Raw genomic sequence first — 12463 nt, 5'->3', positions numbered from 1 at the left:
TGAAGGAATAATATATAATGGAGTAATTTATTTTTCACAGCATTCCAGGTAGACCAAAACACAATATGAAACTGAGAACAGTTAGCACTTTCTTTGTAGTGGAAATTTGAACAGATTGTCTGCTCGCTGTTTAGGTGACATGCCCCTACTGCAGGGAGGGAGGGCTGGCACAGGTAGGGGCAGCAATATTTTACCTGTGCCAGCCCCCCCCATTTATTGCACTAGTGACTGGGCAGCAAAAGCTGTCCAGTCACTTGTAATTTTAAATTTGTTTAGGTAATATTCCCCTACTAATCTCCCTGTTATCAATATGGGGGTCAGAGTGACCCCCATATTGATTTATAATTAGTGTGTAATGACAGTGAGCAGCCACTGGCTGCTCGCTGTTTAGTTGGCAATGCCGCGAGTAGGGGCATTCAGGAGGATTTAACCTCCCATTTATTTAAATGGGGGTCATAGTGACCCCATGGATTTTAATGCAGGGGGGGTAGTAATATGTTTTTTACAAGAAGGGAGTGGGTAGAGATGTTGGCTCCCTCCTTGCTTTTCTTTTGCGCACGCGCAGTGCTGTTTTCGTCCTAATGGATGAAAACGAACACATTTTTAACGATTTTCGTCCGAAAGCGAATGGTTTGAAGACGAAATTCGGGATTGATGAATTACATTTTTATTTAAAATGAAATCTTTCGTAGAAAACGAAAATTTCATTGGTGCACATGTCTACATATTACAAATAATGATCGGTAATTTGAACCTACCGAACGGGAGGCTGATTAGCCTTCCAGTTTGGGAGTTACGGAGCCCTGGAGGTCTCAGCGGTGTTCGGGTAATCGAGTGTCCGATTTGAGTTCCAGACACTCGACGACACCACTGAGATTTTCGTGCGTAAGATGGCCGCCGCCACGTGTTCGTATACCGAACGGCGGCCACCCAGATACATCAATAAAGTACTGATTAACCTGCGGTTAGAGAAGTGTGAATGCTTAATAAGGTACACACTTCTCTCTGGGTGGTCTATTGGTTCAGTAGTTTACATTCGTATGGAGTACAGATGGAAACTACCGAACAATCATACGAATCCCACATACATTTTAACCATAGAAACAGAAACAACACACGAATTACAATATTATTACAGTCTTTTAGGACAGCCCTGGTACCATCTGCTACAAAAATATTAAGAAAAAAGGAGGAGGTGGAAAGGTATATTTGCTCTTTTTCTGTGTAATTTTCTCTTTTACTTCAACTGGCGTTACTCGGTACCTTTTGTTGCGGGTTGCTGCTACCACTTGCGGCTATTTCCCAGTGAGGGTCCACAAATACTTTTCGTAAACGCCGTAGCCACTTGACAAAGCTCAGCTTACTTCAGGCTTTATTGTACGCTGCAGCTATGCAGCGAAACTCTGCATGTTTCGGGCGCTTGTCTCCCAGACCCTGCCATACCACTACGCGAGGACATCCTCATGTCATCTCGTCCTGCCGGCTGGATGAACTGGCATGCCATTTCACTGCATATTTAAAAGGTTAGTTGCGCCTAAATATAAATGTCTTTTCAATGCTTAAATATGAATTCAAATTTCTCTATACTGACTTCTAACTCAAGATATTATTATGTTTAGGCATCATTTACTTTACACCTGTTGTGTATTATATGTCCCAGCTATCTCAAATATTTTCAATTTACTATTTTACTTGATTTGAGATGGCCTGATAAAATTAATTTAACTGAGGATCATGTAAGCTTTTCCTGCCACTTTTGGTATCTCATATCATTTGACATTAATTCACAAATGATATCACTGATATCAATAGATTTTTTTATTTAAAATCTTTCCAATACAAATATGAATATGACTGTTTCTTATTCCCTCTCCCTAGTGAACACAACTGAGACATTTTATGGGGTGAGTGAAGCAGCAGAGGTATGTATAAATTCACTTCACTTCTGTGTCTAGGGTGACTACATTGTTTTATGATACTCTGGGAGCAAATGCCATACAAGCACATGCACACTCTGGCATTCCTTGCTGAACATTGGCATATGACACTCATGCACTCCATGAGAACTACATTTAATTACATGATATGCTCTTGCTAAGGCAGGACAGCCACACACAATAAAAACTATGAAATAAAAATAGGTTTGGATTATTATAAAAAACACGCTTAATGCTTAGATCAGGGGTCAGCAACCTATCACTCGCGGTGCCTTTTCACAGCACTCAAGGCTGCTAGAGTCAAACAGGCTCTGGCCTATCAGGAGTCCCAGTGGGACTTCAGATTTCTGCCCGTGCAAACTGAGTAGTGATTGCAGGTGTTGAGGGGCAATCCTCAATTCATGTATTGCAGCTCTTGATTGCAATTCATGTATCTTGCAGCTCAGATTACTTCCTCTTGTGAATGGGAATCCACACTTGAGCAGAGCAGCCCCAGCAACTATCGCAGCTCATGCAATTGACCTGTACCATGCCAGCCCTGGCCCCACTAGATCCCATGAAAGCCAACCACACTGCTAGCTATACCCAGAGCTGCAGAAGATACCTCGCCCTCTTTCAAACAGACACACAGTCCCCACAAACACAACACTCATAAACCCTCACATTCAATACCACAGGCAGCCACACATACATCCCGAAACACAAATTTATTTGAAAAAAATATGGGAAAATACACACCTCAGTTTTTAAAAATAGGAATTTATTACATAATAAGCTGCAACAGTTCTTGATCAGCATTTATTTATATGTACATTTTTAATCTTTACATATTAAAAATGAATGGAGCTTTAACCTGGTCTCCGACAAAATCAAACCATGAAAAGCCAAAAAATCATAAAAAGAAAATGTGAGGTTTATCATGTAAAGTACATTGAAGATGCACAATCATAGGATTTTTAAAAAAAGAGATTAATTTTTCTTACTGCTTCAAATGTCTCAAACTTCAGCGTTATCTTATTTTGGATTTCATCGTTTGATTTAATTATTTACCACAGCAAAAAGAAAGTGTAGACATATCATTTGTCAATGCCCTTTTAAATGCAGGCCATCATGTACTCATGACATCTTCTAAACTGCTGAAAGCATTTATATTAAATAAAAAAAATAATAAAGAAAAACTCTCTCTATGGCAGATTTAACGTTTTCTTAAAATAAATAGTTTTAAAAATGTATTGTGCATGAAATCAAGAATTTGGATTCCTCAGGAATTTTTAAATAATTTATTTTTAAATAAAAATAAAGATAGTGTCTTTTAGCAAGATGAACAGCAAAGCTTATTTTTAAAGGATATGTGTGAAAAGAAGACGTGCAGAATTCTTTGTCCATCGTGACCAGCCAGTCTGTAAATTATGTCAGTCTTGCAATCTCAACAAAACACAGTGTTGTGGATACAGTTAGAGGCAGCAAGAAAGGATTCTAGTTGGTTGGGGTCATTAATGTTTCAACTTAGCATCAAGGCGTAACCAGTGCAGGCCTTGACGGGTGTAGCATACCAGTTCTGGGATGGTGCTGGAATGGAAGTTCAGGGGGCCCATAACTTTATCCAGTTCAGAAAAAAATTCTGGAGAGAAGAAATAAATAAAATGTAAATATGAGGCCAATATCCTTTTTTCCTAGTTATAATATTCCATGTCAAGCTGCATTCCAGTATCTAGACTAAAATCAGAGCAAGGACCTCCTCATCTTTTTAAAGTATGTCTATACTAGTAGTTGTAATTGTAAACTATAAGAGCCCTTTAATCTAGAATAAATTTAATACATAATACAGAGAAACTAAGCAGTTTATTACATATTATGTAAATAATAAGAAACCTTACCACTTTGCTCTGTGCAGAGTTGTTCTGCTTGGTCCCAAATTTCAGTGGCATAAAGGAAGTTGGACGTGTCCTGGACATAGCTGGCTGTCATCTGGTGAATCTTCTGTGATATAGTCACAAATGACGTGTCTCCGGTAGTATTGGACACATTGGAGGAATAGCTATTAGAATTGCCGGGAGACAGCTTCGGAGACACTGGGAAAGGCATACTCACGGATTTGCTATATGATAAATGAAAAAGTCATTGTTAGGATTTAACTTTAGTCAAAAAGAGCATGCTGCCTCTTTTATATAATTATACTTGCATTCAGTTCCATTTCAGAGCGATTAAATATAGAAAACACATATATTTTGATTGTTAAGAAGCCTAAAAATGACTGCATAACCTTACGTGTTTGCAAATGTTATGCCTTGCAGGTATAAAAGGAACACTTGAGTGGTTTAAAATACATTTATTTATAACTCCTGAGTGCTGGGCACTTTTCGAAGTTCATTTCAAATTTTAGGCCAAAGCAGGTTTGCTTTAAAACAAAAACTTTTAGTTTCTGTTTTCTAGACACATATTGCCCAAAAATACTTTCCAAGGCATGTTCCAAACATTTAACTACAAAGAAATGAAATCACGTAGTTAAAGCAAACGTCTTACCTTCCCCTGGTAGGAGATGGAGCTTGAGCATTACCGTAAGAGATCTGCAAAGGGAAAAAAAACATGTTAAATATTGAATAAAATCCCTGGAATTACAGTGGGCCTTTATGATTTAATCCTCCAGGACCACAACCAGTCTATTATTATGTATATTATTATCCTCCTAATGTGAACTTCAGATAAGTAAAAAAATGTAATGAATACATCTACAAATAATGTCACCAACAAAATGTATAAAACAGAAGTATAAACATGTGAAGATGTACCTGTAATACCCAAGATTTGTACATGGAAGTTGAATCATGTACAATATTTAATTGTAGAAGGATTCAAACTTTGAACTATGGACCTGATAAGAATTACCCCTTACATCTACATTTCTATAAAATATTTCAATTTAAATCAGTCATTAGTATTCAAAAATATCAGTCCTAAACAAAATCACTGACAACACAAATATAGAAAAAAAGAATAACCCAAAGACCCTAAAAATACAATATATAGAAATACCTAACAATTGCTACCATTCTGAAAAAGCTCTTACGTTTAAGTATTTAGTTAATGTCTTGGAATCTTCCAATGCACTCTCCTTCTTCAGTTTGAATAACCTCAAGTACAAAAGGGATTGACAGCAAAGACTGAGGAGACACAACAAAATCAATCACTAAATATGCAGCATGTAAAATCTGTATTAGTTAGTAGACCAGGTATCTCACTGGCTGGATGATTCATTTTAGCATAGTGTTTTATTAGTTGATAAATTTCTTTGTTAAAATATCTACCAGCAAAGGAAAACAATGTGGTACTAACTGTTGACATTGGTATTATTTTTCTCCTATTAGTACAGGTAGTCATGCTTACCAAACTGGTTGCAAATCTTAAGGGAGAATAGCACTTTGATTATAAAACTCCCTGCCATATATACCTAGAACTTTTAGTTATCTGTTCACATTTAGAAGTATCTGTACGCAATGTATGATTCACAAGCATCCGGTTTCAAACTGGCTATTCCAAACAGATCATATTTTTTTAAGTCCAACCAATGACTACCTCACTGGCATACACTTTATAGACATATCTACTGGAAAGTGAAGAAGTTGTGCATGGAGACAGGCAAAACATAGCATGGCTTATATTTCCACTTTTAGATATTTGCTCTACTATCTGCCTTCAGAATTAATATCAGATAACGCTCGGTTATGGTTTTCTGACAATAGTGTGATTTTGGTTTACAATGCAAGAGTGAAAAAATACATACCAAAGAACAGCAAGTCTCTTATCAGCTGATGTAGCATCAGGGGCTGCAGGGCATGCCAATTTCAAGGTGTACCTAGAAAGGTAATGCAAACGTATTAAAATATAGTAAAATTAATTGTTGTAGTAGTATATTTGTAAGACATTAACGTTTACTTTCACCAAGCCTCACTGCACACATTTCTAACAACATTCTCCCACTACTAAGATTCCTAATAGAATAGACTACATCAGACCCCTGGTAGTATTTAAATCCATCATTCTAATCTGTATAGAATACAAAAGAGCAGGAGAAGAGCAGGAGTTGAGCAGTGGCCAAAGAGGAAAGGCTAGGTGACACCCACCACAGGCTGCAGGAGTTATGGCAAGTATTACTAATATTAACACCGCCTTGTTCTGGTTTCCCTACAGCCTAGTTTGGTTTTAAGCTGGATGCCATAAAAATAGAGCATCCACAGAAAAATGTTCCTATCTCTAATATATTACTTGATGCTCTGCACAAAACATGGGCAGTGATTTAAAAAAAACAAAACAAAAAAAAACCCTCAAACTACTGCTTAACAAGTAATACTATTACAAGCATATCACATCCCATAAAAATGAAAGTTCAAATTAAAATACATACTTTATTAACTCTAATGTTTCACCATACATCCGAAATGGAGATTTTGATTCGTCGACACTCTTCTCTAAAGCGTTTCCGCACTCAATGAAAAAAAGCACCGCATCAAGGTAGAGTACTGCTTTCTCGAATCTGTCTGACTACAAAGGAAAAAAAAAAAGATATTTTTTTTTGCCAGGTTGGAAAAATACAAAGACAAACCCACTGAAAAATTACAACAATACATGCAAAATCCGCTATCTTCCACCCGCCAGAATAAACGTAAGCAAAGTAAAATGCACCTTTGTAAAGATTTGGGGGTACTTCATTACCAACGCATCAGCCTTGTGCTTTACTTTCTTCGCTTCCAGTAGATAGTGATCAGCCGAATGGGTTCTGGAAGAGACAAAATGGATTAAGAGATGTTTTCATACCATTTTTTTTATGAAACTACTCATTGCAAAGGAAATAAGTGATAAAACATATTGTCTAGTTTAACCATTTGAGTGCTGGAGAGAAAGCAAGGCATACAAATCATTATTACACTGATCCTCGGAGTTATGTCTATATGACAATTTATAAGGACAGAAGACAATGGCAGTTGGGCCCTAAGATCAGATTGTAGCCACCACCTACCCCCAGCATCCCCAAACCTCCCCAGAGATTGTTAATGTGTAGATCAAAAATATTCTTTTGCTGACAAACATTGTAAATGATTTACTTGTTTTGTGTTTTTGAGTTTTCTACAATCTTAAAGATGTATCTAATAGAGAGAGTTAAGTAATGTGTTATAACACCTGAAGTCTTATAACTAGAAGGTTACAATAGCACCGGGACCTTTAAAACCATCTGTTGTATGGACAAATTTTGGTGTTTTTGAGTTTTCTAATGTGATGTGTTCATTTAAGCAATGTGTTTGTTTAACACTAGAAGTCAAAAGTTATAATAGCCCAGGGACCTTTAAAGTGAGCTCTTGCTGGACAACATGGTCGGCATTATTTATTTCTATCCAACAAAAGCTGAAGTAGAATAGAACTGCAGATACATTAAATTGTTTTGAAAAGAAAAATGCTATTTAGTTTTATGAAAAAAGATAAAACATGTTGTCTTGTGTTACCATTTGAGAGTCCTTCCCAGAGATTGTTAAGGTGTAAATCCGATATGGTCAAAAAATATATTTTTTGCTGATTAACATGTTAAATAATTAACTTGTTTGTTTGTGCTTTCATGTTATAAACTACCATAAAGGTCTATCTGTACAACACCATGTTAAAGAGATGATTTTGTGTTTCAAATGCCTCACCTGTCTTCGAAGGTCAGTTTTGCTCTCCACAATTTTTTATCGATTGCTGGCACAAAAGCGACAGAAGCTGTATTACCTGAGGGTTTATCCTGGAAAGGAAGAAATGTACAATTCATTACACAAAGTAAAGTTTTGCGGACTATATTGTTGTTACTGCTGTTCAAATTGTGATGTCTACATCACTGAAAATCCTTTAAATAAATTAAAAACCTGAGTGGAATAGGCATTCTATTTATCTATTTATGAATGAGATCTAATCCAGACAGTGGAACTCTTCTTCACAACAATACATTGGGTGTCCCATAATGGACCAAGTTATATTGTCAGAACTGTAAGAAATGTGCTTCTGTTTTGTTCTATATCCATAAACTGGTTTAAAGTTAAACGCATGTTGGCTGAAAGCAACACATAAAACCTTGAAAATATATTGTCGGCTATTACGTTGCTTATTGACTTCATTACAGACTAAGGGTCTGTAGCTGAATCCAATTGGATTGGACGATGTACAGGTTTAACAATACTCAGCTGCACAATATTCCCATTGAAGAAGGATTTACTCAGTTTAAGACGTAAACATGTTCAACTTCGTAAACAAACAATGCAACATTTGTTGGATTTAACAATCCATTAAGATATTAACTTGGGCAAATCAGGTTTTTGAAACTATCATCCCTAAGAATTTCTGTCTGGAAAACCATTGCAATGTTTACCTTTGTCTCCTCGGTGCTACTTTTTCTTTGCTTATCAGAAGACTTACTTTCGGTGCCACTATCCTTTGTGCTGCCACTGCTGCTGGATTTCTGAGATGAAGACTGGCTAATGGTTCTTTTTCGAGACCCATGTTCAGACTTGAAATCTTTCTGTAGAGCTGGGGTTGCAGATGAAGGGAGTAACTCTCTTTCCTTTACAGGATTTGGTTTTGACAACCTGAAACATGAAAAAACAAATATATTAATGAGGTGTTGCAACACAATGTACATGAGAGGTTACACAGACGCACACACAATACAAACATACACACATAGTGAATGAATAAACAAGATCAGATATAGTACTTACTCTTTACTGGGCACTTTGTAGTTTGTGGTCTTTTCTTCTACTTTTTGTTTCTTGGCATCATTACCTTTTAATTCTTCATCATTCTGTTAAAAAAAATGTACATATTCTATAAATATAAAATATTTTAAAATATCCAATCACAGTGCAAAGCTCGAGTTTTTAAAGACACCCTTATTTAGAAAAAATAAAAATCTGAATTTTCTATTGAATTCATGTCAGTCAATAAATCTTAACATTTATTATTTATATTAATCTGAATGGAAACTTGGGACACCTAGCCAAGAGTATAACAAAGCTTTGTTCAGTTTCAATGTGATGTCCTTGAAGAAACATTACAATGGCTATTTAGACAGCACACGAATCAATTGTTTGGAGAACTAGGTTTGCAAATAACACAAAATGAGACAATATTGAGAACCCCATTACAGTGGGAAAATATATTTGTTTAGGAAAACTTCAGTAACCAATGCAACTTATGCTAGTGGTCAGAATAGTGAAAGTGTAAAACAAAAACAAATATCCACACAAGGACAGATGACATTTCTGGAATAAAATCATGTGTCTTTGGTCCAGGAGTAAAATTACAGTAGGGACCAAACCCCTCTATTCATTATGAAAAAGTTAGAGCCGTGAAAGCAAGTTAAACTGGAAAGAGATATTAAAGTTAATTTTACTATAAGTTTAAAATTATGTGGTGTTTTGGGACAGAAAAAGAAAACAAAATAAATCATTTTCAAAACAATTCTTTGTGTACGTGTTGAGATTACTAACCTTGTGCGTCCGCTTCCCCTTATTGAAGCTTTGCTCGGTCTGTTTCTGGGTCTCTTTTGGGTGCTGCTTAGGTGCAATCTTTTCAATCGTGGGCTGCTCTGCATTTTTGTACGGCCATCCAGGAATCTGGGACAACAGGTTTGAGTCCTTTTTTACAATAAGAGGTAACTGATCCTCAGGGTCACTAAGGGGTGAAAGAAGCCCCTTCATAGGAGTTAATAATGAGCGATAAAAAATATCTTCCTGCTCAATGGAGGGTTTTAGAGGAGATGTTCTATTGCTCTCTGAACTTTTAGACGTTTGGACTAAAGATGTTTTAACAAACTCTCTGGACTTCTGAAGGGATTTTGATAAAGACTTAGACTTTTTATTCTCTGCTGCAAGGCAGGGAGAGGATTTGGGTTCTTTCTTCATGTTGAGTTTGTGAGAGCCATTTGTAGAAGCATTTGGTCTGTTAGGGGGCATATTTGTAGTAATTTCTGCTGTAGTAGCAATTTCTATTTTGTGTGCTTCAACAGATGCCTTTTCAGCTTTTTTGGACAAAGTTCTCCTTTGTGTTGTGCTCTCATATTGAGCTGGAGACTTATGCCTGCCATGGCTGCTTTCATTGCCTTTTTGTGCAGTGTTGGTGTTTTGGATGGGGGTAGAGGAAGTGGTGGACTCCTTTGGGCTACTTGATTCTGTATAACCTGCTTCAGTGCCCTGCCCCAACTGCCACTTATTTAAAGATGAAAGGTCAGCCTAAAAAATAAATAAATAAATCAAAGTTAAAAAAATAATTGATCGTAAATTTTGACATTTACAAAGCTATGCAGACTATGTGAAAAACAAAAATATTCTATGTGCATGTGATAAGATTACGTACCATGTGCTTCCACTTCCCATTGTTGGAGCTCTTCACTGTCTGCTTCTTGGTCTCTTTTTGTTGCTTCTCAGGTTCTGTCTTTTCAACTTTGGGCTGCCCTGATTTTTTGTAAGGCTGTCCATGTTTTGGGGATAACAGGGTTAAGCCAGTCTTTACAATAAGAGATAACTGATCCTCTGGGTCTCTAAGGGGTGAAAGAAGCTTCTTCATAGGAGTAAACAATGATGAAAAGTGAAAAAAACTATCATCCTCATCAATAGAGAGTTTTAGAGGAACACTCTCTATTTTGAGTCCATCTCGTGGTGTCTCTACAGATTCCTTTGCAAAATGTCTGGACTGATTTTTCAAAATATCTCTCCTTAGTGTGGTGTTTTGAAATTGAGATGGAGACTTCTTTCTGCCTCGTCTGCTTTCAGAGCCTTTTTGTGCATTCTTGGTGTCTCGGGTGGGGGTAAAAGAAGTGGTAAACTCCTTTGGACCACATGATTCTGTATTTCCTGCTCTAGTGCCCTGCTCTTGATTCTCCTTGTTGTATCCATGGGATGATACCATATTAGTATCTAATGAAGATGCAAGAGACACTTTGTGTGGATTCCCCTTCTTCAACCAGTTACCCAAGTACCACTTATTTGATGATGGAGGGTCAGACTAAAAGAAAAGTTAAAATTAAATTAATTGCAATTTCTGACATTCATAAAGCAACAAATACAATGAACAAACAAAAAACATTGTTATAAAGGACATTATAGATACTAAAAAGAGGCAGACATCTATCAGCAAAAATATATTACCTCAATTTCCAAAAGAAGCCATGTCAAGCCACATAAATCACAAAACACACTACTGTAGGAATTTAAAGTTTGCACTTGATCATAGTAAACTAAGCTGTCCTCTACATGTGTGCTGCGAGCAATAAAAACACTAACAATGTGATCAATTTAAATTCAAATCAATTACAAAAATTAAGTTGGAAGGTGACAATGAATTTATAATATATAATGGAATAAAATGATTTGTGGACCCAGGACATACTTGAAAACGAGACAAATCTCAATGTACCTTTCCTGGTAAAATATTTTATGAATAAAATAATAAATAAATAATTGATTTTTCACAGCATTCCAGGTAGACCAAAACACAATATGAAACTGAGAACAGTTAGCACATTCTTCTGAAGTGGAAATTGTACAGATTTTGTTTCTAAAATAATTCAATTATATTCAAATATAATGTGATTGAGGAGATAACTGGAATTTAAGTTCACAATGTGAAAACAATTACTATATAAAACTTTAGAAATATTTAGGGAAGTTGTATTTTCCTTCTAAAATGGGGAATATAAGTACCTAATCTTAGTGTACAATTAAAAGATCCCATTATATTGGATCATGCAGACCAATATAAACACAATTTGTACTACAAGTGGTAATGGTGAATTCATAAAACTATGAAGATTATGGAAAAAAACAACATTGTTATTGAAAAAATTAAAGCTGCTCGAAGAAAGCAGAAATCTATTAACAAAAATATATTACCTCATGAAAACAGAAATTCAGGACAACAGCCATGTCAAGCCACACAAATCACAAAACACTCTGCTCTATGAATTCAATCATTGCTCTTGGTCACAAGACAAGACTGAACTGTCCTCTAAAGGTTTAAGTACAATTTGAGAGATTTCATAAAATATGGACTTTTATAGCCAGGTATGTAGTAGCCTACCCATTAAAAATGTCTAAATGCAAATCAGCCAAAAACAAAGACAATAAAGTTCCTCAATTAGAATATGTATAAGAGATGGTGTGCCTGGGAGCCATACAAACACTAACAATGTAATCAATTTAAATTCAAATCAATTGCAAAAATTAAGTTGGGAGGTTACAATAACAGTTTAATATATAATGGGATTAAGTTACTTTTCTCTGCATTCCAGGTACACCAAAACACAATATGAAACTGAGAACAGTTAGCACTTTCTTTGTAATGGAAATGTATTCGTGTTTTTATTTCTAAAATAGTTAAATTATATTCCAATATAATGTGATTAATGAGATAGCTGGAATTTAAGTTCACAATAGGAAAACAAATACTTTATAAAACTTTAGAAATATTTAGGGAAGTTGTATTTTCCTTCTAAAATGGGGAATACA

At 35.8% G+C, this 12463-nt stretch overlaps 1 protein-coding gene across 1 annotated transcript; it reads right to left on the bottom strand.

Moving 5' to 3' along the window:
- Nucleotides 1–3430: 3430 nt before the first annotated feature.
- LOC134601652 (AF4/FMR2 family member 4-like) lies at nucleotides 3431–11881 on the bottom strand. The gene is made up of 13 exons (XM_063446171.1): nucleotides 11849–11881; nucleotides 10592–10961; nucleotides 9449–9945; nucleotides 8678–8760; nucleotides 8329–8545; nucleotides 7619–7707; nucleotides 6648–6711; nucleotides 6340–6476; nucleotides 5719–5790; nucleotides 5005–5098; nucleotides 4461–4504; nucleotides 3815–4035; nucleotides 3431–3558 (listed from the first exon to the last, which is right to left on the bottom strand). Exons 1-13 carry the CDS (start codon nucleotides 11879–11881, stop codon nucleotides 3431–3433), a joined length of 2049 nt encoding a protein of 682 aa, XP_063302241.1.
- Nucleotides 11882–12463: the final 582 nt, after the last annotated feature.

Source organism: Pelobates fuscus, chromosome 3, assembly GCF_036172605.1.
Source record: "Pelobates fuscus isolate aPelFus1 chromosome 3, aPelFus1.pri, whole genome shotgun sequence".
In the NCBI taxonomy this organism is placed as follows: domain Eukaryota; kingdom Metazoa; phylum Chordata; class Amphibia; order Anura; family Pelobatidae; genus Pelobates; species Pelobates fuscus.
Note: the sequence above shows the minus strand (reverse complement) of the source record. Positions and strands in the feature narration are given on the sequence as shown.

Excerpts from the sequence above, each read along its gene's own strand:
- LOC134601652 (XM_063446171.1), bottom strand. The coding sequence starts at position 11,881 with ATGGCTGTTGTCCTGAATTTCTGTTTTCATGAG. Across the intron at positions 4,036-4,460 it reads CCATCTCCTACCAGGGGAAG|CAAATCCGTGAGTATGCCTT; the intron begins GTAAGACGTTTG and ends TTTATCATATAG. Across the intron at positions 3,559-3,814 it reads ACTCTGCACAGAGCAAAGTG|AATTTTTTTCTGAACTGGAT; the intron begins GTAAGGTTTCTT and ends TCTTCTCTCCAG.